This window comes from Poecilia reticulata, chromosome 22, assembly GCF_904066995.2.
Source record: "Poecilia reticulata chromosome 22, P_reticulata-male-v2, whole genome shotgun sequence".
In the NCBI taxonomy this organism is placed as follows: domain Eukaryota; kingdom Metazoa; phylum Chordata; class Actinopteri; order Cyprinodontiformes; family Poeciliidae; genus Poecilia; species Poecilia reticulata.
Window position 1 is genome coordinate 2,040,213 of NC_088851.1, and position 25,958 is coordinate 2,066,170.

The 25,958-nt window shown below is 39.0% G+C and overlaps 1 protein-coding gene across 3 annotated transcripts in view; it reads left to right on the forward strand.

The window, feature by feature from the left end:
- npas3 (neuronal PAS domain protein 3) overlaps positions 1-25,958 on the forward strand; it is a 318,422-nt gene that overhangs the window by 192,875 nt on the left and 99,589 nt on the right. For all 3 annotated transcript variants that reach the window (XM_008398666.3, XM_008398667.3, XM_008398668.3), the window contains one exon: positions 22,739-22,828. In XM_008398666.3, coding sequence (XP_008396888.1) covers positions 22,739-22,828 — 90 coding nt within the window. The remainder of the gene's footprint in view (positions 1-22,738; positions 22,829-25,958) is intronic.

The window sequence follows — 25,958 nt, forward strand, 5'->3', positions numbered from 1 at the left end:
TCTTATTAGAGATGCAGTCAATAAGCCGAGGCTTGTCTGCATCTCTAATTGTTTGATTTTACAGGCGGGTAAAGCTCTTTAAACAAACACAGTCTTATGCTAATAGGAGTGTAGCAATATCCCTTGGCTGTGTCTGGAGGGATGGTTGGCCGTAGAATGATGAGAGATTTTTGTGAGAGAAAGGAAGCTGAAGCTGAATATCATTTGTATAATTATAAATGACAGAATGAAATGGTCCACACACACACCCAACCACTTTGTCTTGACAGGTGGAGGGGGACTGAGGGGGAGGGGCGAACAGGGAGAGGGGGGAGGTTAATACTGATTGCTGTCAATCAAGCAGTCCTGTGGGAGGAGGCTGATAGCCGTGAACTTTGACCCTCCCTTCTTGGCTGACGTGATGCCAACGTGAAAGAGAGGGAGAATTAAACAACCTTGAGAGACGGACTGAATTTCAACGGACTGAGCTCTGAGGGGGGAAATACCAACGGACAAATGAAATAAAGCAAGGCATGAGTATGGCCATGAAAGGATCTTAATCCTCACTTCCTGTCTATCCCCACATATAAAAGACTCAAACACTGACCACTATACAGTCAGTTATAAAAGTTTGGTTACAACTAACTTGGCATGTCAAAATATGAGAACAAACTGAACGACATGTAGTAGCATGTTGTTATATAGTTACTAACTGAACCCGACATGTTTGATGGGCAGCAGCTTTAACAGGATATTATTGATGCTAAAGGACTTTTGAACAGTTACTTTATCTAAGTTGGAGTTTATGTGCAGATGATAATAGTGCTAGCCGTCACATGTTTTCCATAAATGATTTTACTTGTTCCAAGCTGTCAGAAAGACACTGTGAGTAAAAAACATTTGTGGATCCAGAAATCATATCTGGAGGAACCTGTGACCTTAAACCTAGAAAAACAAGAAATGAAGCATTTTGGAACCATGTCTTTTACAGATTAACTTTTGTATTCTGGGTTATGCAGCAAGTCTTATGGTACAGTTATAGCATCTGTATTTTTCTTTAATTTTGATAACTTCAGTATTGTGGAATATCTGGTAGATCATTATGTGCTTCTGGTTGCAGGATGAAAAGCTACTTTAATTTCTCTTTAGTTCCAAACAACCTTTCCCAGAACAAATTAACATCATGTTGGGTGGTTTTATTTATTAGGAAAGAGGACAACATGGAGGTTTTATTTTATCCAAAAAACACAATAATCTGACATTGTAAATATGTACTTGATTATACATGCCAGTTATATTCTTTCACCTTCTTCATCAGTTTTTCTCAGTATTTTAGTTCAAATTTTATCCATGGTCATTTTGTTGTTTAATTGTTGGTATTTCTAATTTTAATGTTAAAAATGTCACCAAGAATCCAGATGTCTCTTACATGTGGTAGAGATCTCTCTGATCGATGTAAGTATGCACAAAACTGTTAACATGGTGGACGTCCAGCAGCAACAAACCAGGATTCTGTGTTTTGTGTTCTCCCCTGAGGAGAAGCAAACACACCACAAAACTCCACAAATACATTAGTTGCTATGAGAAAGAAGAATGTTTTTTTCCTGACTGCAGTTCATATGTAAAATACAGTGTCGTGGTAAGATGTGCATAATGATTCTTACCCACTTAAGTGGGAATTTTCTAAATGGTAGCAACGTTGAGACAGTTGGGGTTGTAAAGACGGCAGGGTGGTCTTGTCCTATGCAGGGAGTCTATTTCCACAGTAGCCCAGCGGAGTGGGTTGAAACAATCTATTAAAAATGATGGGAGCTGGATTCTCCTGAACTACATCAGAAACCTAGGCTCTGAATAATAACATGGTGGATATGATAGACTATATGTTTTGGAATGATGGAATCACGAGTTCCTACTTTGGTGAGGAGGATCAGTGGCAGGAGGCAGACCTGGAGAGGGGCTTTCTTTCTGCTGAGTAGGGCCAAGGCAGTTTGTTATCAGGACCTGAAAACCTGACACCAGCTTCCTGGAGCATCCTGTGGGAAAAAACAAACAAAAAACAAATTGAATCTTGTGGATTTTCCTGCGTCGAGTTAAACAGAGCTCTCCCAACTCTCCCAGCTTAATATAACAAGGACTTTAAAATGCATAAAACATAAAATGCAACGCCTGTTAATCTCCTTCAGCTGCTAAAAATGTTATTGTGAAAAAGTGAGACTGAGATAAATCTAGAAACATTCTATGAAAGCTAAAGCAACAGGAGAATGAAGTCTGAGAAGATGGGATGATCAGAATGTGTGTCTGTCTCCTACCATCTCTTTTCTGTAAATTTGCTGGTTTCTGATTGTGTGTGCATGCACATTGAATGCACACTGAGTATGATTACATATTCAGTGATGTGTGCTCCCAGATCTATTCGTTCCTCCCCTGTGTTTTTCAGTCTGCGTGTTGCTCACATGGAGCTGAACAGGGAGGGTTAAGATGTAAAACCCTCCCTCCTCTCCAGACTCTGAGCGAATCGCAACCTGTGCCAAATTAATCTCCTTGCACACACAGTCTCGCACGTACCAAAACGCTTGAAGTGAAAGCGGATTCTGTTGGATAATTTCATCATAAGGATGTGAACACGTGGATTAATGGTTTTACTGTCACAGAGACAGCAGGGATTTTCTCCCTTTCTCTCTTCTCTGTTTATTCTTCTCCTCACTGTCCCTTTATTTAGTTCCAGGCTTGGCAAGTCTCCTGCTAGCATGGAAGGCTAACGGTGTATGCTAGTTTAAGTTGCTTATATTTTCCCTCATGGTTTTCTGAAGACTTTCCTTCCTTCAGTTCAGCACTATGTGCTTGTTTGAAGGCCAACTGAAAAAGGTAAATGAACTGTAAATAAATCACATTCACCCACTCAGTACTGTTTACACCTCAGAGGACTAAAACAGGAAAATGCTTGTAATGGAGGAGAGCTAAATGGATGTGTCTGAACTGAACAGACAAGTGGTGACGTTGACCGCTGTCTTTCCATTTCAAACTGAATTCATGTTGTTTCAAAAATATTCTGAGGTTTTTGCATGTTTCTGGGTTTTTTTCTTGTGGCTATATATTTAAAAAATATTACCATATTTTCCCTACTTATGTGTTGATAAGAATCTTGTGGATTCTGTAATGATATCAAAGATAAACATGCATGCACACAATATAATGGTTCCTGAAATGATAGGAAATTATAAATAAAATGCTAATGTTGGTACGAACTAATGCTCATGCAAATGTCTTATCTAAACTGAACAGGTCTTCAACACCAAGCTCGACATTAGAAAATCTTAATTGTAACTTCTGCATGATTCTGCTAGCCTGCAAAATTCATTGCTTCAGCAGAATTACAAAGTTCCAACAGAGATGTTAATGCAGAAATGAATGGAATATCACATTTTGGCTGTTGTTAAAGAGGAAGAGGATGATGAGGAAGCATTGAAAACTGGGAGAGGGGGGATAACAATCATTAGTCACAACGGCAAACAGAGGGATGTTTCAAAGAAAGCCGCTGTCTGATATTTGATATCTGTCCGACCTAAACAGGCCGTTTGTGTGTCAGCCTAACTACTGCAGTTGTAGTTATGACATGTACAGAAGTATTTTGACATCACATGCATATTTAGCAATCATTTTCCACATACATTACCAGATGGACATTTGGAGACCTTTGTATAGACTCCAGACTGCTGTTAATCTGAAGAAGAGCTCTGCGCCGGAAACGTGACATAAAATATTCATATTGAAGCTTTATTTCATGTACAGCTTCAAGCACAGGAGGTGCTTGAAAATAGAAACCATTTATTTTGAATTAGATTACATTTATCACTCACAGGTTCACTCCAGTTATTCACCCAAATAATCTTTGTTCTACTTGATGTTATGTATAACAAAAATGATTTGTTAGTTTCACTACTCACAGGATTTACTTTCAGTTGGTTCACATCTATTAAGTGACTTTACTCCAAAATCAGACTTTAGTTCACCCAAACTTCAGACTTTTTATTTTACTTTTTAAAATCTGCCTAATTACATCAACCATTTTCAAAGAAAGTGTGACCAAAATTCTATTTTTCGGGGGGTTAGTTTTTTTTTTTAAGAAAAATTGTCTTTCAGTCCATTAATTTGTGACTATGGGTAGGTAACCTAACCCTCTTTCCCACAAAAAATCATTAAATTTATTTTAAATATTTCATGTTTAGTTTATTGCTGAGCACATAAAACATCACTACATATAATTTTTAGCTGTATTAGTAAAAAAAAAAAAAGAGATTTTGGCCTGTGAGTTCTTTTGTCTTCCTCATTTTGGCCCACATGCCAAAAGGTTTGGACGCTGCAGGTGTGGAGCCAGGAAGCAGCAGCTTGGTTAAAACACATTTCCACCTAAGTGTTGTTTCTCTGGATTGTAACCATGCCACAGCATAAAAGGTGGACAAAAAAGAGAGTGCAAGTGATTGAAAGTGTGTGTTTGTGTGTGTGTGCTGGTATGCTTCAGTCACCTGGCTCTGTCACCCTCAATAATCACTACAATTCAACAGAGAAATCTGCTCTAATCAAATGGGAAACGCCTCCATAATTTTGGCAGTTTCTACCGCTCAGCCGTTCTATGCTCTGTTTCTCTCATCATTCCTAAAGTCTCTTTTTTTTCCTTTTGTCCTTCCTTAACCTCCCTCCCTATGTGTCCTATCACCCGAAGTTTCATTTTTCTTTCTTTTCTTTCCACTGCATTTGTGTGCATATGTCTGTTGGACTCAGTGATTCGGCGGCGGCAGCATCAGCAGCTGGTGAGGGCAGTCCCCAGAGGGATTGTGGATGGGGCGGGGAAGGTTATGGCTTTACTCTTGTCACCGAACCGATGCCTGAAAGCATGTGTGTGCAGCATACTGTTGAGTGTAATGGTAGAGCATGTGTCTGTTTCAGGCTGGTCTTGTTTACTCCTGTGACAGTTTTTTTCCTGCTCTTTTGCATTGGGCTTCAGACGGGGAATGATTCGTTCCTTTCTTGATGTGAATGATGGACTTCATCACCAGCTGGTTTGTGGAGTCTGATTATGAAACAGTGAAGTGAAGTGCCTGGCCCAGAACTGCTTTCTCAGTCTGACTCTGCTTCCTATCGGATGGATTTGACTCTCTCTGGATCAAACGGCAGAACAAAGGCTGAGCCCAGTCCAGTGCAGTGAGCAGGGCTCATACTGAACAGCCTCTACGCAACTCATGGCACCACAACAAACTCACAATATAAACCTACAGGCAGTAGGAATGATGGTAGCCACCTATATTGAACATGCTGGCTACACACTGTTGGTGCATTTGTCCTGATCGTTCTCTGGTTGTTACCTTCCAATGCAACGCCGCTTGATTCTCATCTCCTTTCTGCACTCCATCTTAGTTTCTCCCATTGAGATAGATTCCTCAGGATACATTCCATCCAGGCCAATCAGCGAACAGAAAGAGGAGTTGTGAACAATGATGACGAGTTTCTGCCCATAATAACAATGGTGAATGAAGCTGTTCAGTCAGTGTTGGCCTCACTTCCAAATAATGAGCAATAAAAGTCAGAGCAAGAGGAATGAGCAAGATATTTTATTGCTGGCAAAGATGTCATTCGGCTCAGTATGTCTCACTTGGCAATGGGGGGTGGTTGTTTTAAAAGCACAATATTTCCAGTAAACTTCACAGCGTAGCTTCCTTTACAATCAAGCTGGCACATAACATCATGTCACGGTTAAACGTTAGCAGTTGTATTAAGTCAGATCCAGTTGTTTAAAGTTGAACCTATTTTATGTATTTTTTAAATTAATCTAATAGCTGCGCAGGTAAAACTGCTTTGCGATGTCTAAAGGCTGTCTGACTTTAGTGCATCCTCAGAGAGTTTCTATGTGTATTTCGAGCTGCATCGCTCAGATAGACGTTGGCACCAGTTTCGAACACACTGCAGGGTTGACCTCACCAATGCCGTTAGTGTTTGTCCTCAAGAAAGCTTTAAAGATCAGAATGTTCCAGCCCATCATGAGACCAGAAGAACCCCTTTGGATGACGGATGAAAGTCCAGAGGTCTTCCATTTTACACTGAGGATTGTTTTGTCTCATTGGCTGAGAATCTGTCTGACCATCACTCATGAGATCAAGTATTTTGCTCTTGGCTTAGTTTTTTAGTCCAACTTGCTTTTTCCACTTTGATTTGATATGCCTGGTCAGGTAACTGTTTTCATATTTTACTTCAAAGTCAATAACAACTTGAAAAATAAAATAATTCAAATTTGTTTTTTTCATTTGATTGGGGCAGTTTTGAACAGGCAGATCTAATTTTTATAAGGTAACTGATAAAACTGAATTAATAAAAATATCTATGTTTAATATGGAAAGAACAATGAGAATGAATAGATCTGTCACTTTTCCTGCTTTTCGTGCTTTGCAGCATGTCGTATCAGATAATGCTGACGGGGTGGGCTGGATTCTATGTGTCTATGCTTTTATTTGTTTGGAGGGGAGGAAGCAGGGAATGTTTTCTCTCCCACTGTTGGACTCGCTGCCACCTGATAGACTGCAGGTGTTGGATATCTGTTGTAAACTGAGTCTCTTTAAATTGTTACTGTGGAGAGTTAGCCCCGTGTCAAACAGAACCCATCACTGTGCCTCTGGTGTTGCTGCTGGAGGCTTTTGTTTTCCACTCTAGAATGTGCCTTAGCACTAAATTAGCTGGTTAGAGGAAAGAGCTTGAGGAGTGAAGCAACTTTCAACCAGCTATTGAACTGAGACGTGCCTTTATGTGATGTTAGACCCATCTATAAATGCTTGTTGATTTTCTAAGTGTATGTATGTGCTTTTGAGTATGCTGTTTGTCAGCGTGCGTCAAATCCCCATTGCTGCTGCACACTGGTATCCACGGAAATGAAAACAAAAAATACAGAAAATGGAATTTAAATTAAACAACGAAAGGCGAAGGCAGGTCTATCCAGAAACAATGCAATGAAACTGAAAATAAATGAGAGGTTGAGGCACGATTTAGAAAATAAGAAAATTGTTCCCAAACCAGGTGAACTTGAAAAAGTCAAAAGAACTGTACTGTTTTTTTTAACTGGTTTATAAATTAAAAAGACAAAGGGAAAACACAAAATATAAAACTTGCTTATTAGACCTGAAATCTTACTGAGATCCGATATTTATTTTATTTGAATGATTGTTCATATTACTAATGACATGCGACTTCAATCAGAATTCTGTGTGAACGGTTTATGACCCTAAAGCTACACGCATGTGCAGAGGAAGAACGTAGACGTCACACAGATACACACCGTTTCTGGCAGTAATACAGGAGGCCGCCATCCGTGGATCGATTTTAATGTGTTTCAGTGATGGGAACCCACAGCATCGTCACAATGTCAAATGTCTCAAGATAAAGGAAGCTAAGAAGTAAGTTCAGAATTTTCCCAGTTATAATTTTCAGCTACTGTTCACATCACAATTTAATGTGTCTGCATTCCTCTGGTGCAGAATTATGAAGCATATTTCACGTCAATGAGACGTGAAGATAATCAAATACATGTCTAGTTTAGTGCCACTTATGGAAGTGACACAAATCAAAATCTTTGGAGGGCGAAAGATCAGAATTGGGTCATTCAGACTGCTGGTAAGAAGTCAGGTATAGGTCACATATGGGCAAGAAAAGCACTACTGGGACAGTTACTTACCAGAGGAGAAGTTGACCCAAGCACAATGTGTAGAGGTATAAGCCGAAATATTGTTTCTTATGTTAAGATCAAAACACTGTTTTTTACTTTTACCTAAGGAACTCATTGGGATAACATCAAACATCATTCTGTCAGACTTGAAGGAATAAAACTGCATGAACTGAGATGACTCTGTTGGATCTATTGTTCTTACTTTGTATCCTTTTGAGAAGGGTGAGCATTAGATGTAATGTACTGAAGCACCTCCACACTTTGCAGTGTTTGTATGTTGTGTGCTTATCAGTCCTTGATTTATTTGACTGCCTGTTGCTGAAAAAGCAAAGCTTCCTTTTTTTATCCTCCCACACTCTCCGTTTCTGTTTTTGTTTCGTACAACCTCCGTACTTCATTTTCTTGACTCCTCTGCCCCTTTCTCTCCTATTCGACAGCCGTTAATAATAACGCATGAAGGCAGTCACCCCAAATGAAGACAAATGCTGTGGGCTGCTTTACAGTCATAATCTCGCTGACTTTTTCTCTCCATGGTCTCTTGCCCTGGTGTTCTGCCTTTGTTCTTGAAAAGTAAGAAAAATTAACAAATTAGCTATTATTTTCCTAGTCTGGATAAGCACATTAAAAAGAAATATATCTCCAGCTTTCAATTTTACACTGTATAAAAAGATTAAGCAGATTTTTCTTTCTGTCTTTAACTTTTCCAAATTTAGATCAGTTAAGATTACCTGAAATTAGCCCATTCCTCTTACTTGCAGACACTTTTTCAACTCTGCTCCCAATATTTTATGGAACTGTCCCCCTCTAAAATAGACACCGTTGTACTTAAGCCACGTAGTAGCATTTTTTATGTGTTCATGGTTCATTTGGAAGAGCCATTTGTGAATCACCTTTAGTTTCTCCATGTCTATTGTAGATTGAATATCTGGTGAAAACCTCATATTTTGTTGTATTGCTGAAAGTCAACATTTTAATTTTTCGAGGACTGTCATAGGACCTCTGTACAATTCATTTCAGATTTGTGCAGATTTTTCTGTCTTGAGAGTTTACCTTAAAATTAGCAAATTATACTTTTTCTTCATTGTACCTATTTGTGAAGTGCACTCGTCCCTCCAGTAAAGAAACACATGACACCCCTTTAGACGGGATGTTGTCTTGCTTACAAGCTTTGGCCATTTCCATCTGAACGTATTGAGGGTTAGTATGGACACACACTTTGGTTTTAGTGTCATGAGTATACAACATGTATTCAAAAACTAAGACCTTTGTCTTTTATGTTTGAAAAGTGTAATCTGACCTTTCAATTACATTTTCTCTTTCTAATATCCATGATGTTATCACAATGTATTTTGACATTACGTTAATCAAGGAGATGGCAATAAAGAGATTGAGTGTGATTAACCAAGGAAACAGAAGAACGTTGTTTATGTCAAGTCATTTTTGTGTCATTGTTGAATACAGTTCTAGTTTTTGTGCATATTTCTGTAGCCTTTGGCTGACTGTGGGTTATATTATATATGTTATCACCTTGGAAATAAAAATTCAACTGGCAACTCTACTCTAATTGTCTATATATGGTTTAATAAAACATCATAATAATGTAAAATGGTAAGAGGGGCTCAGCAATGTCACAAGTTTCTTTAGCAAAATTCAACCTGCAGGTGTTATGCCTGTGAGTCACCCAGTGAGGTGGTCCTAGCCCCATATCAGCTGACTTGTGCATGGGAAGGCTAGTGTTGCAACTAAATTGTATGATCGAGTATTTACAGATTATTGTTCAGATAGATGTTAGCTTTAGACAGAAATACCCAGAGATCAACTCTGTGTGACATGCAGGGCCAATGCTAACCATTTGGGTGTCCTAAACACAAAAGCTTTTTGGTTCCCCCACCTGAATGTAAATGACTAATAACTGACTGTTTTTCAGTGCTTTTCTCCATATTGGATTGTGGGAAATTAAAGCTAAAATAGACGGAAGATTTGAAGTGGGGTTAAAAAAACAAACTACGATGAATTACATTTAAGCATGTTCCTCCTATAAACATCTGTTAGAATATCTTTTGCTGTTTTCACATACTGACCTTGTTCAATGCTAAAAACACCAGAAAGGTTTGACTTTTCAAAGGCAACTGACCCATATATTTTTGCTTTTCTGGGGAAAATAAATGAGGAGGATGTTATTAAACTCAGAAAATCATCAAAACCTGCAAAACTTTTCACATCAAGTTCAATAAATATTTTATTGAACTTGCTTCTTACTTACTTTGAACACTGCTGTTCAAAGTAAGTAAGTTTTGAAGTAGAACAAATGTAAGAAGCTTGGTGTGAGATTATTTCTTGTCTTTTTTACTTTTGATTTTTCAGTTTTAATTTTTTCATTTGCGCAAAGCAGTATATTGTTGCTTCAGTAGTGAGTAACTACTATGTGTTTTTGTCTACAACAGTAAAATAATTTTGGTGATTCATCCTGCTTACTGCACAGCTGCTCTGAGTGCTGTCTCAGTGCAACAGGGTCAAAAATCACTCCAAGTAGGAGAAGAGGGAGGGCAGGAGGGACAGGGAGACAAGATGTACAGAGTGTGATGCGGGTGGGCAGAGCAACAGAATTGGTAGTGTGTATCTGACACCGCCAAGGATAGTTGTGTTAGAAGTGACAGTCGTCTGTAACAGTCTCTTTTGACCACACTGATTTCTACTACACTCTCCTTTGTTTTAATGATGTCAGCTTCATTTCATGCTCAATGTGACTTTGCTAGCTTGATCTGTGATTCAGAAAGGCAGCTGAGAGCTGGGTTTGTCTTTGCAGGTTTGTAACAAAGATGTTTTGTGAAAGGCTAGAGTTTTCAATTTGATTTAAAAAGTTGGTTTAAAATTATTTTTTAAACATTTTTGTTAGTTGCTGTTTTAATTACTATAGTACTATAGTAACTATAGGACTATAGTAACTATAGGACTATAGTTACTATGTTTATGTTACTATAGTATTTCACTTCCGAGGTAGTTTGCTTTTTTATTTTTTGCCAGTGAGTTTATTAAATATACCTAGGGTCAGCAGGGTCAGCACCTGCTGAGACCCTCCTTTGCCTTCAAAGCTGTCTTTGTTCTCCGTGACACACATTCAACAAGGTGTCAGCAATGTCCATCATAGCTTTTGGTCCACATTGACATTATGATATAACTCCTGTTCAACACTGGCCAATGGCACTTTGTCAGATTGAGATGTGGTAACTGTGGAGGCAATCAGAGTACAATAAATTCATTATGTTGAAAAAACCCATTTGAGTTGATATGACCTTGTGATACGTTACATTATCCTGCTGGACAGAGAGTCAGAGGATGGATCAGTGTTCTCATAAGGAATGCACATAGTTTGGTTGTAAAATGTGATTATTTGACCTACTGCTGCCTTTCCATCATCTTGAGCTGCTCTGCCCACTCTCCTACTGCAGGCTTCAAAAAGTCATTTCTGTCCACAAAACTGCCACTCACAGGATATCTTTTGCTTTTTCAGATGGTTTTCTGTAAACCTTAGAGACGGTTGTGTGTAAAAGCAAGAAACGCTCAAGGCCACTTAAATCCACTTTTCTCCATTTCCTCATGTACGCTTTGAACGTAACAAAGTCTAGATGCCTACATGTACTGATGTGCTGTGACGTGATTGGCTGGTTCACTATATAACAGCATAACCCCAACCACAGAAAAATTTTAAGAGAGTCCACCAAAGTGAGCATTGCCAAGAGAAACGTATGCGCCCGGCCAGGTGTTGGGAGACGGAGTTAGTGGGATGTTGTTGGGACAAAGAAAGCATTCTAACCAACTTTGTCACTATAATTAGTGACTTTTCAAACCCCTATACAGGCTTCTTTTTATAGAGTAAATTGAGACAGACTTAGCAATTAAAGAAAGATTCTGAGTTATTGGAGACTTTGGGCTCAAGTAACAATCATTCTGAAGTAACAATCATTCTGAAGTAGCAATCATTCTTAGCATAGGGACTATGCTGAGTAAGTGTCGCCCCTTGCCTTTCCTAAGCACCGTAGTCAGTCTCACAGTCGTCCTGCAACAAACCTTCAGCAGTGATTCACACATGTGCAAATGTGAAATATGCTATTGAGCAATTCTCTCAACTGTCATTCCAGACTGGCCACAGCAGCATTTCTGACTTAGATGGTTTTATACCCAAATGGGGACTGTGGCATAGACATCGACCAAGATGTGGCATTTGTATTCAACAGGGCAATTAAACTGAAGTTGCCACCCTTCGACCCTTGGCCAGGATTTGAACCCCCACTTTTGACTTCCAATGATTCACTTCCTGCTAAAGAGCCCCCTGGTGGTTGAAGAAAAATCCACATATAAGCGACTTATAGTCCGGAAAATACGGTATATGAAAAAAAAATCTGAATGCTCTCTGGTATTGTTCAGGGGGCCGGACCAAATGTGGAGGCGGGCCACATCCAGCCCGCAGGCCCTAATTTGGGGACCACTGTTCTACACCTTATATTCAAGCTGCTCCTCTGTTTTGATTCTCTTCAGTTTGGATTAGTTAGTGCTTCCTCTGCTTGGATTAACATTAGCTATAGTTTTATAGTTAGGAGAGAAGGTCAATTATTCAAATAACTGCTGTGTCCCTTCAGCTCTGTCTTCTCTGGCTCTGTTTGGGTCCAACCTCACTATCCTTAACTTTGTGACCACATCTTCTACCTTCAACAAATGCATCTGCATCCCTCTAACTTTTGAGATTGTAGCAAACTGCTTCTATTATACTTGCTATATATAATATTACCATCTTTGTAAATAACACAAATTCAACATGAGAAAGTCAGATGACTGGCAGCATTTGCTCTGTGGCAAGTGTTTTCTTTGGAAGGGTGTTCTAAGGTTAAGCTGCAAAGCAAAACAGCATCCATCTGGAGAGTATTAAAAAGATTTATCAGCTCGGATGTCCTTGATGCTCACAACGTATTGGGGTGTTTGATTGCCCATGTGCACCCTCTTGTTGTTTAAAAGTTGTCTAATCACCATGGTAACCACCTGACTCATAGAAAGAGAAGACTTAATAAAGTAACAGTGCACATCTATTAAAATTGAACAAAATATGTGTACTTACAATATAAAGACATACAATTTCAGCCTATTTTGATCATCAAATTTCAGTGAAAGGTTGAGATCTTAATTTGTAATTTAAGGCCCGAGCAGCCCTGCATGAATAAACAGATATAAACAATGGCCGAATGAAAAGACCTCACATTTACTAGAATCAATCACTTTTGTCACACTCTCTTAAAGGGAAGTCACGATTCAATGTCATAGAATCAGGTAATCGCTACGGCCAGTGTGCAATACTGTCCTCATTTCAGACTAGTTTGTAAAAATATCTTTATTGTCTAATGACATTTAGCAGGAAGACCAGCCAAATGATCAATGCAGTGAAGAAGCTATTAAAATGTTAGCTCAACTAAACTTTGCTGAAATATTGAAATCATTTCAGTCAGTTTTCATTCTTATATTGATATAGTGAATTATTTTTCTCTATTCAATATGTGACAACTTTGCAAAACAGCTTCAGGATATGCGGTCCATCCTGGACTTCAACACAGAACGCCCCTAACACTGTCCCTTCACACACACACACACGCACACACGCACGCACGCACGCACGCACGCACACACACACACACACACACACACACACACACACACACACACACGCACACACGCACTCACACACACACACACTTTAGAAAATAATTTAAGTGATACTGGATATCTGAACTATGAGCAATAACTGGAGGAGTGGAAATATTGCTCCAGAGCTGTGAGTGAGGGTGTGTACTGTTGCTTTTGATTAAAAACGAGAAACTGCAAAAGCTCAGAGTGTCTGCAGCATCACCCTGATCTCAGCTCCTTTTTCTCCTGCTCACGCTGTTCTTCAAAATCAGGTTCTTTCAGTCACAATCCAGTTCTAACATCCACTAAAAGCTGCAACACTTGAGCCTTTGAATCAAACACAAAAAGATTAAACTGACTATAGATAATTATTTAAAGCCAAAATTCTTTAACGCAAGACAGTTTAAAAAAAAAATAACTTGAACATTTAAAAATAAATTACAAAACCACTAGTTTTGATTATTGAATTTTCTAAGTTTGCTTTGTTGATGAAGAAACGAGAGGTGTAACAAAACATATGTCATAATTCACTTAAACATATGAAAATGTCTTTGTTCCGTGTGGTTTTGGGCTCTTTAAATATCTACCTGGAGATATTAGTGGTTTGTTATATTAATCACATAAATACCCATAATTAGATGACTACTCGTCTCCTTTTCCCGTTTTGGCACATCTTGACCTTTTTGGACCTTCATCCCTTCATTCTTTTCCCTTCTTTTCACTCGCTCTCTCTCTATCTCGTATTGCTCTTCCTGTGTCCTTCCTATATTGACACGTTGACCTTTTTGGACTTTCCTTTCCTGTTTCTATCTCTGTATATGGTCTCATTACCTCCTTTTGGCCATCACCTTTAACTTCTTTCCTGCTTCCTCCTCACTCTTTATCTCCATCTTGTTCCTTTTTTCTTCCTTCCCTGGCCTTCTCTCAATTGCTTTCTCTCCATCTCTCATTGTGTTTGCATCTTAGCCCATGCTGCCTCTGAGGAGCCCGCTCTTCCTCCGTCCCCTTCTCTATTGATTGGTTCATTTAATAGTTCTATCACCAATAAGCATGAAGTTGACCTTTTAGGCTCAGCCATGATGGTGTGTGTTCGTGTGTGTGCGTGTGTGTATTGGAGACTGTTAACCCCTAAAAGAATGTGTGTCAGTATCGATGTGTGTGTGTGTGGGTGTGTGTATGCGTGTGTGTGTGCGTGTGCGTGTGTGTGCGTGTGTGTGTGTGTGTGTGCCTGACCTTTGCAGACCTGGCTCTTGATGTTGCTTGTCAGATCATTTGCTGGGCACAGGAAGCTCTGCTCTTAAACAGGACGACATGGCAGAGCTGGCTGTCTGAAGCAAAGTGGATAATGCATAGATCGTGTTTTGTTCTGGGGAAATACATTTTGCTGTTTGATTCAGATGAAGTGTTAAATTTTTCACAGTTTTAATTGAAATCTTTCATGAATAGTTTTGCTACATGTCTGTTAACTCATACAGACGGCTTTATTCTGGAAGCGTTGGGATTTTCATCAAAGCAGTTCAATTCATTTGTATCATGCAAATAAAGAAAGAAATGTATATCAAGTTATTTTATAGAAAGAATAAACAAATTAGTTTGTCATTGTATTTTTTAATATGATATATATGGTTTTTTTTTTTTAATTTGTGTTTGTAAATGAGAACTGGTTCTCAAATATTTATATCATTGTAAAAAAAAAAGATCATTGCACGTTTGACTGAAATAACATATTTTTTATTCAGTATTTCAATCCAAAACGCTTCACTTAAACATTGTTCCTTTTGGATCTGGTGTTGTGTGAGATGACATGAAAGCACAATAACATTCTTAGTTGTAGTGCAGTTTTGGATTAAAATGTTATTTTTATTTTATTGTTAGGTGTTTCTCCATAAACTCAACATTCCCTTGTGTTGAGTTTATTAGTGGTTTTCCTGTTTTTCACATTTTAGTTTGGACTCCTGTGTTGGTTTTGGTTTGTTGGACTTTCCTGTGCTGTTGTTGGCCCTCAACCCGGCTGTCCTTTCCAGTAGCTCAGGATATAATTCTGAACTTTAGGAACATCTGAACCTCCCCAGGCAGCCCGCTTCCTCACTTCGCTTCCAGATTGATGGTTTTAACATTTTACTGATTTTTTCCACTCCTTTCTTTGTGTCTGTGAGGGTTTTTTTTTTATCCCTCCACCAGCATCTTGCTGTAATGGATTATTTCCACTGGAAGCATGTGGTCCCCACCTGGCACTTAACCTCCTACTGCACACAAAGTAGATGTAGACAAAGAATCGAGGGATGGATTTAGAATTCCGATAATGTTTTTTCATTATCATTATTTTTAAAGTTTTTTTTGGCTCTAGTGGCCTTTATTTGAAAGTGCTAAGACAGGAAAGTAGGTAAAGAGAAAGAGGGAAGACATGTGTCAAAGGTCACCAGGCTGGAAATCGAACCTGCGACAGCCAAGGCCTCATTATGTGGGTTGTGCTTAACCCGTGCACCACAACAATTTTATTTGTTGGTTACCCATTTAGTCAAGGTTGTTTTAAGTTTTTATCATTTTGATCTGTTCTTCACTCTTTTGTTTCCTGTTCGCCTCAGTCACTTTTCACCATTAAAGCCCTGGAACTAAAAGCAGTTACTTAAAAATGTCTTGTAAATGTTATGAATAGGATACATAGTTCTAGCATGATTTTCTTCAGCTGTGTCCTCAGTGTTTTCTGCACATGCAGAGCCATGTTTAACACACACAGCCATCTGCTGGCTGCAGAACATACAACAAGAGGTGAGGAGTGAACATCTGCTAGGAAAAATATTGAAGACCAAATTATCCAGATTGATAATTTGATTGGAGATTAGTTTGAGTTATCTGTCTAGTGATTTTAGCACATTTCAGCCCATTAAAGATGGAGTTGTGTGTCAGCTTTAATCAGGTTCTGAACAAGCAGCAGCAGTTCAACGTCTCCGTAACACTGCTGTGTTGATGGGGCTGAATTCCTGCAGTCGGACTGGAGAGCACAACTGAAACTGAATGAGCTGAAAATGGTTGATTTCAGAAGACTTGTCCAAACACAAACAGTGCAGTGTTTTGTTTTGTTTTCACTAACTTTGCTCTTTCTCCCTCGATAATCAATTGTTATATTTTCTTTTCTTTTCCTAGAGCTTTTCTCTCAGTTGCACCTGAATTGGTTTCTTTTCTTCAATTTATCTTCTTCTCTCCTTTTGCTTTTAATCACACCCCTTTCCTGTTTCATGTTCTCTTTATGTCTTGATTTTTTATTTCTTATTTTTTCCCATATATCACCCTCTCTCCATTTTTCTTGTCCACCCCTCATTTAATTTACCCCCCAAACCCCCTTCACACACACACACACACACCATCCCACCACTTTCTCTTATACACATAAACACACACAGTCTATTGTTCCATTAGTCATTAAGAGGCAGAGCACTAGACAGTAACATTTAAGCCAAGCATTCTGAATGGTTAAAAGATAGCCTCATCTGTTGTAATGTGAGTTTGTTTCTGTGTTGTGTGTGTCTTGGTGTGCGTGCGTGCGTGCGTGTGTGTGTGTGTGAGAGAGAGAGAGGGCGATCGATGCAGTAATCTACAGGAGGTGGAAAGCACAGGGAGCAGGCCATTCAGCAGTGCTCACTAATCAATTGCAATTCTTTCTTTTACTGTCTTAATGCCCAGATTTAGACATTGTTGTGTGTATGTGTGCTTGTGTGTGTATGTATTTGTCTTTTTTTCTCCTCTTTTTATTGTTTGTGGTCCGGCATTTAGGCCTGGATGGTGTGTGTTGGTGTGTGTGAGGTTTGAACACCATGGCCCATTAAAAGCATTTCCTGTCTGTTCTCTGATGTGATGCAGAATTCCACTACAAACTGAGCTCCGGTTCTGCTGATAACTCTCTCTGTCCTCCAGTTCTTCTAAAACTAGGATACTGGGATCGTAGAGAAACTGTTTGGTTGCCGGTCTTGCAGTGAGCTATGTTTGTTAAAACATTGCTCAGCCAATCAGACGCCCCAAAAGGGCTGCGGTTCGGTAGTTAGTAGATAATTGTAAAAAAAGACAGCACTGAACTGTTGTCTCATTGTTCCGGTCCTGACAAAGATAGAATTTATGCTTCTGCATTTCTTGATGTGCATGAACATGTCAAAGGCGATGGCATGAATTTCCAGGAGCATTGCAACATATACTTTTTACTTCAGTAAGGCTGCATACACATGTCCACCCGTCCCTCTTGAAATGCCCGTTTTTTGTGGTGCAAAAACATTAAATTATTATAAATTACTTCCAACATTTTCCACATACAATAGCATTTAAAATGTGCAGTTCTGTCCAGTTCAAAATCAAACATGGTAGGAGATACATAAGAGTTGAAAAACCCTGGATTCATACAGGTATACCATTAAGCTAAAACTTGTACTGGTTTTATGAACTATGAATAATATGCAGCTGAAAAGGATTTTAATAACATTTATTTGCTGAACCTCTCAAAACTTCTCCTTGTCTTTTAAAAAGAGAAAATATTGAGATGAACTTGGAGAGCTGAACTTCATTTAGGGTTCATCACATTCACTCTGCATGGTAGCATGCATTTCACAATAAAAGTAAAATTACATTTGAAAATATTTGATATTGTTGTTTTATGTCAGAAACAGCTGGCCGCCATAGCAGGAGTCTTTATTCAATTCAGCATAATTAAAAACGCTGCACTAACCCCGAAAAGCAACTAAATGCTGTTGTGCTTCATGATATCCTGGTTTCTTCTAGATTCTGCTGACTGTCGGCAGAAAGGATCTCCTCTAGCAGTCTGTATTACAGCAACTCTGTTGAGGCCTCTGACTGAAGACAATCTGTTGCTTTCATACTTTTATGCTTAGCTAAAAACTAAGCATGTGACTAATACTACCACTACCAAAAATAATAGTACACCTATCATTAAAATAGCATCCATGAAGAAGGAAAACAGACATATGAGTCCACTGCAGTTCAATAACTCCAGCCTCTATTTATGCTGTTTAACTGTGATGGATTGGCAAATCATAATTGTTTTTTTTTTTGTTTTTTTTTATACCGTTACATTTTTCAGTATAAAAACAACACAGAAACTATTTTTGATTAAAAAAAAAGATAATTTGTCTTTTGATTTGTATATATTAGTATTTACAAAGGAGACTATGTGTCATATGCTCAAAATCTATTTTTTTTTTATTTTGACCATTTGATGCAATCAAAACATTAACTCTGATTTGACTGAATATTGAAACATTTCTTTGCAGTTTTAAAGTATTTAAACCAAAAGTGAATACAATTGAATGTCCCTGTGTCTAATATGCCTTTGTTTTCTTGAAATTGTTTCTATAGTTCTGAAATATCTCTGTTGCCGAGTATGAAGCGGTAAATGGTCGGTCAAATTAGAAGAACAATATAAACAGAAGGAAATGGGAGCGGCTGCAGAAAACAGATCCTCTGACGGCTCTGCTAACCTGCCAAGCTGCTGTCAGACAGACAAAACGCATCAAAGCACTCTGCCCCGACACACACAGAAAGGAAATATAGAATCAAAATTGCAATTACCTGCTGAATTTCTAAAAGGTAAACAAATCTGTGAACAAAAGACCCCCTTCACCCCAGCTCACTTGCTTCCTTGTTACACACATACACACCCTCGCAAACAGTGAGAGCAGCATTAGTGTTCTAGTTAGCATGCTGAAATGAATACAGTTAGATCCAAAGCAATTTCCTCTTATTTATCTTACCAGCCCCGCATAAATAAAGGCAAGGGCATCCAGGCAATTAGCATAATTACTATGAGGCGGTCAGACCCTCTGTGATTTCATAAAGAGAGAGAGAGAGACACACACACACATACACACACGTGCACAGAGGCCGCTGCCACAGGGTGTGTGATTGTATATACTGGTGTGAGACAGAAAGAAAAGAGTAAAAGAGATAGAGACTATGTGTTTGTCTGTGTTTGTGTCATAGTGGTATTATTTTTTTAAGTTTGTGGTGTGTGTGTGACTTATTCTATAGCTATTGGTTCCATCTGCTGCATGTGTGTGATTTTTGAATCTGTTTATTTCACTGTTTGTCTGCGTGTGTGCGTGTGTGTGTGTGTATGTGCGTGTGTGTGTGAATATGATTTGTCCTTGATCTGAACTGGCATACAGTGTGTAGGAAGCAAGCAGATCAAGGACAAATCATACACACACGCACGCACGTACATACACGCACACACACTGACAAACACACACTTTACAATTACACCATAAAATGACATGGACAGCGCATACATTCACATGCAGTCATGTGTGCTGACCCCTGAACACTCAAATCAGAAATCCCCATGCATATGTTTTATAAATATGCAAATCAAAGTGAAGTCAACAAAGAAAAGAGAAACAATATCTCTGCACACAGACTGAGGTCAGCAGACATGGGGTCTGTGTTTCTGATGCAAGATTTTCTTGTTTCTATGTGCTCTTTAAGCAAAACTTACTTTTTGAATATCACCTCCACACACACAGACTCTCCCAGAACTCTTCTGACTGCAAGCACATGCTTAGATAACACACACATATGGATAAGGACTTAACACCTTTACTTAACTTTTCCTAAAATCTCGATTGAAACTCTAAATTTGTCAGTAAAACCACAAAATTATTTTTACATTATCATAAAAAATTTGGTCAGGATTTCCTTGAAAAAGTCGTTTTTAATCTCAATGCATTTTTTTCATAATTTAGGACTAGAGTGTGTGTCTTCTCCCCTCTCGTGTCATGTTACCAACTCACTCTTCAGACCTGTCTAGGAATTTGACTTTTTCACAAAGGCAACTAATCTAGTAAACTTTTCTGGTGTTTTGAGAGACGTTGATGTGAAAGCATGGATCCTTTTCACTCCGGTTATTGAGTGAATCACTCACAGGCAGCCACGTCTGTCCCAGCTGTAGCTCCATGTCCATAGTCAGACTGGCCATTATCATGTTTTTACAGTGCCATGGACTTCTTTTCTACCTTTTCCAGTTGATTTTAAATTGCTATTGTAGATATGTTAAGAAATATATTAGAAATGTTTAGTTGTCTTGCCAATTTCTGTCCTGGCAAGACAGGGGGCGTAAAATTAATGACTAAAAAAGAAGATAAGATTTTATTGAACAAACATCTGTTGGGTGGATTTCCCCCTCACTGTTTGCCTCTTTGACAGACTTTTCTCTTTCCTGCTGTTTTGTTACAATTACATACATAGTAAATTGTGGACATTTGGTGATGTCTTCCAAAACCTTTCAGGGCAGCTAATAGCTACTTTCTTTAGTGAGGAGTTGAAAGTGAGGTTGACAGAATGCACATGCTTGCTTTTTCTAAACCCTTGTATTTTCACCAGTTCAGTGCATCAGTGTGAAAGAGTAGGGAAAATGTTTTTGGTTGTTTTGTTTTATTCATTACGTATATAAGCCTCTCTTGTAGCTTTCGGCTTTGGAACTGTTTTCAAGTAAAAGTGTGGTGACAAAAACATGTGCAGGATCAGTTTGATGCAGTTTTTCACAAGTGATTGTCTCTATAAAATAAGGAAGATTGGCATGTATGTGTGTTATATGCTGAATGCATCTGTAGCACACTTGAATAAAGCTGTTTCTTTGATGAAAGCTGTTTATCCTGCAGATAGTTGGTCTGTTCTATCCATGTCTTTGTGCAACTTGCAGCCTTTCACTGACCTTCCAGGACCCTGGTGACCTTTTGCAGAAAAAAATGAATATAAACCAAAAAAAGGGAAAACCACAACAGAACTGAAGACAGTGTTTTGTATGATATTTAGTGGGAGTTGTTGCTCTTTAAGGGAATATACGAGGCAACCTGGGCAACGGTGTGTTTGCTTGCAGCACATCTATGACTGTGTGAAAGTGTGTTTACATCAGCATTATATCAGAATAGTTTAGAAACACACACACTCCATCACCTCTAAAATTGCTTTCCAATTCTAATTAATCCATGTTAATCCCTATAAAACTGGCAGATTTGCCTACCTTCACCTGGAGGCTCTTGTTGCTAAACCTGGACCTCAATCAGACAAGCCGAAACACCAGAACAGAAGGGAAAACACTTGCTGGGATTATCTACACATGTCAGTCTTTCTATGTGTTTTGCTGTGCCCCATTTAACCCATGGCCAGCGGCAGCTTAATAGCAAAACCTGATGAAGTGTAAGGGTAGAAGAAGCATTTCCTGTGTTTGCTCGTATTTTCTTCACTTGTAAGGTTATGAGAAGAGACTTTTTGAATTTTTGGAAAAACTTAGAATCCATGTGTTTTGTCTTTGTGTTCAAGGATGTGTGATCAGTGTAAAATATTTGATCCAACACTATTCTAGTCTAGGTGTGAGGGCTGAGGGTGTGTGTTTGATTTTGTTTTGATTTTTGTTGAAGAAGCTGTGCCATGACATGTACAGAACTACAGCATTAGACACATTCTGGCCTGAAAGGGTCCCCTTTACAATATGCGAATATGAAATGTGTGTGTGCGTGTGTGTGTGTGTGTGGGCGTGGGCGTGTGTGTGTGTGAAATGAGGTGCTGTAGCTGAGTGTTGCATCGTGAGTGTCACATAAATGCACCATTAGACATGCTGAGCCGTCTGAAGGCTGGGTCTGCCACAGATCAACTTTTCCAGTGGTAATAAAGAAAAATAAAAAACGACGATTACAAATGAAGACAAAGTGAGAACAGTATTCCAAAGCTCAAAACAATTCAAATAACAAACAAAGTTTTAAAGTTCAGGGGTCTACATGTATGTAGAATCAACAGAGAAAGTAATTGAATAACTAAGTGACAACATATATTTTGCTGCTGATTTGATTGATGCACACAATAACCTAGAAGTGACCAAATACCCTGAAATAACACCAAAACAACAGGAAACGGACAGATGTGAATGTAAATAAGCTCAGTTTTCTAGGTCAGTTTTCTGTCATCAGTTTTGTTTAAAAGCAAATTGAACCATTCTTCAGATTATCTGTTTTTTTCCGCTCAGAAACTTATTCCCCGATCAGTTTCTGAATCTCTCCCTCTTATGGTTTTCTTTAAAGGTTTTATTGGCTCTAGTGGCCTTTATTTGAGGCAGGAAAGTGGGTAATGAGAGAGGATGACATTGACCACATGGTGAAGGTCATCAGGCCAGGACTTGAACCTGTGAGTCCCGGCTAACATGGACTGTCCTTAGATGGACTGTCCTTTACCCCTGTGCACCGCGGCACCCTTCACCCCCTCATGTCCCCTCTCCCAACTAATGTCTTCCTAAATTAATCTCTCACTTTTTATAAACTGGACTAAGACAGAGTATCCAGATTTAAGGTCTCAGAAGTGCATTTAACTCTTGTCTCCATCTGTGTTTTTCAGTCACTGGACGGTTTTGTATTTGCACTAAACAAGGAAGGACGTTTCCTCTACATCTCTGAGACCGTTTCCATTTACCTGGGATTGTCACAGGTAAGCCTCCCCACACGTCTGCTGACAAAATGAAAATAAAAGAAAAATCCCACTGAAAGTCATTTCGATCATAACTCTGGCTTCTCCTTCTTTACATGTTGTGTCTTTTTGATTGTTTTCCTCTTTTGATCTGTTTTGCATCTCTGTTATTCTTCCCTGTCCTCCTTGTGTCATTACCAAAGACAATTCCTAACAAATTAGGACTCATTTAAAATCTCATCAGCTCTGCAGACGGTTGTTGATTTGTGCAGTGAGGAACAATGCATATTTTACTGCTGGATATGTGCGTGTGTGTGGGGTTTGTGTGTGTGTGTGTGTGTGGGGGGGAGGGGGGTTGTGTGTGTGTGTGTGTGGGGGGGGGGTGCGTGTGTGTGTGTGTGTGTGTGCGTGTGTGCGCGTGTGTGTGTGTGTGTTTGTTTGTTGGGGTGTTGAGGTTGGAATAACAGTAATTATTATTACTTCAGTTATTAAAAGTTATTAACAGAGCACATTCAAATTCACCCTCGACTTCATAAGCAGGAAGCCAGCCTCCAGCAGTCTCATGACATTGCTAAAAGAGTTGGGAATTGTTTGATCCTTTTTGTCATGTTCAGAGAGAGCATTTTTGTACGTTGTCACGGTGATGGGATACAGTTTAACTGCACCACTTCGTTATTTATCTCAGTATTCCTGCAAACAGATGTCCTGAAATCACCAGTCTGAGTTATTGATGCCATTTTAAACAACATGTGGTGATTGTGAACGCTTCAGTCTCCACTGACTGATCTCTGCAAATAAGAGATTCACAAAGCATTCCAGAGGGGAATTATTACTCTGACCTGGTGATATTACAAGACTGATGGGGTTTGAGAACTGGCTCTAGAACAGCATTTATGGATTCAGCAGAAAACTGTGGTCATTTGCACAGATCTATGTGATGCAGTCCATCAGTGAGGACTGCTCCCCTGCTCCATTAGAACTGACCTTGTTATTTATTCTAATACTGTAGATATTCTGACCAGGATGCTGAATACCTCCCGACTCAGTAAATTTTGCCCAGTGACCGTAGACAGGAAATTCTGATTGGCTAATTATTTCCCTTACACTAAATGCTATAGCAATAAAGGAAAACCTTGAATCAAGTTCATTTTACTATGTCACTAGACAGAAAGGCATCTTGGGTTTATTTTTAATTTGAAAATTGTAAAATGACTTCCCCCAATTGATAGAACCATGCATCTAATATTCTATCAGAAAATCTTGAAAGAGGCCATCAGATTATGACTTTATGCTTCAGAGCATCAGGTTGTCCTCCAGAAGAATGACCTGAAACACACAAGCTAGCTCATCTCTGACTGGCTGAAGAGGTGATGGTATAAACTAGTGAAGAAGTGGACTTATTGAGAACGCTCATGCTATTTCATCATGTTTAACATCATAAATGGTTATAGTGCAATTTGCTCTCTAATGGATTTAACATGTTATTTCTCTTATTCATTATGTTGAAGAAAGTTCTCAGAACAAGGCTTTTAGCAAAGTACCAAATTGTTTAACGAAACAAGGATGAAGGTACACCCCCACACATCACCGCCTGCCTCTCCCTCCTCCACCCGTGAACTAATTCCCCCAACAAGATTGATTGATGATTTATATCAAATAATTGATTAATTGTTAAATTGGGTCCCTTAAGCTTTTCTGCCATCGTCGCCTTGCTAGTTATCTTGTTCTTTCAGCTTTTATCAGCTGTTGAAGAAGTGCCACAGATTAAAAGAGTGAGAGAGGGGAAGGGCGATCGAGCCCGTCTTTGCCATGAACAAGTCCCATCCTTTAATCTAACATGTGTACACAAAGTTCCTCAACCTCCATCATCTTAATTGCTCTTCCTTCCTACTTTTCTCTTTTAAATTGCTGCTCTTTTTCATTTTTTTACTTCATAAGAAGAAAAAATATATCACTAATTATTTCTCAGCTTTAATTAGATCTCACCGTGCAGAAAATGCCTCTGTGAGGGGGAGTCGGGGCTGAGAGATGGTGGATGGTGGATTTAAGCCTTTTGGCAAATTGACGACATCCAGAAATTTCTTGCTTGGTGGTCGATGCTGAACAAAAATCCTCAGGCACATTTCTGTGTAAAGAGGATTTGCTGGTTAAACTCGTTTCTTTGCTTTCTCGTCAGGGAGACGGTAGACGTGGCCGGCTAGTCAAACAGACTGTTAATAAAGACATTGAAAAGTGTGGATGTGTAATTAAACCCGGCTTCTGCCTAACATTAAGGTCGTCTCTGTTCCATAATCCTGCTCCATGTTCATTTTTGTGTTCTTAACAAATACCTTTCCTTGATTCTTGAATTTTTATTGTTTGCAGTAAAACATTGCAGCTTTCTCCTGTCTTAGTGAACATAAACATTTGAATGTGTCTTCCTTAAATAGACTACTTCCAAATTCATGCCATTTTACCACATGGAACAGAAACACATGTAAACATGTTTTTGTTGAGATCCAGGAGTTCAAACATACATGAGCTGCAGAATGTGTCTGTTTTACCGCCTGTTGACCAAACAGCACAGCATGATGTACACATATTTATGTATGTATAAATCCGTTCATGTTTTCTGGTGCTTGTATTTGTGGGACCAAGCATCACTTGCAGCTGCCCTCTCACTGGTCTAATTGAGATGTGTGTGCGTGTGTGTGTGTGTGTGTATGGCTTCAGCAGATGGCTGTGTGTCCTCTGCCTGATGGTCCAGAGGAAAATAATAACTGCATTGTCTCAGCCAGATCCAAATTAGTTTGCTGGATTGTCGCCCGTTACGCCCAAAGATGATTCGTAGCCAACTTCTCCTCATGCCAGGCTATTATATGTAGCAGCATGATGAGGCACACACATACTGGCCCTGCATGCATGTCACACATGTGACATGGAAGATTGTTTCTGAAGGGTTGCTATGCATAAAGCAAGTGTTAAATGACCTGATTTTTTTTCTTCTTTTTTGGATGAATTCTGTTAAAATGATTGCGAGTTAAATGCTCTTGTAAACTTAGGTACATGGTGGTCTTTCTTTAAGATTGTTTAATGTTACTTTTACATGAATAGTTCAACATGTTCACAGTGAGATTCTGTTAGAAGGCTATCAGCAGTTAATGTCTTTAAA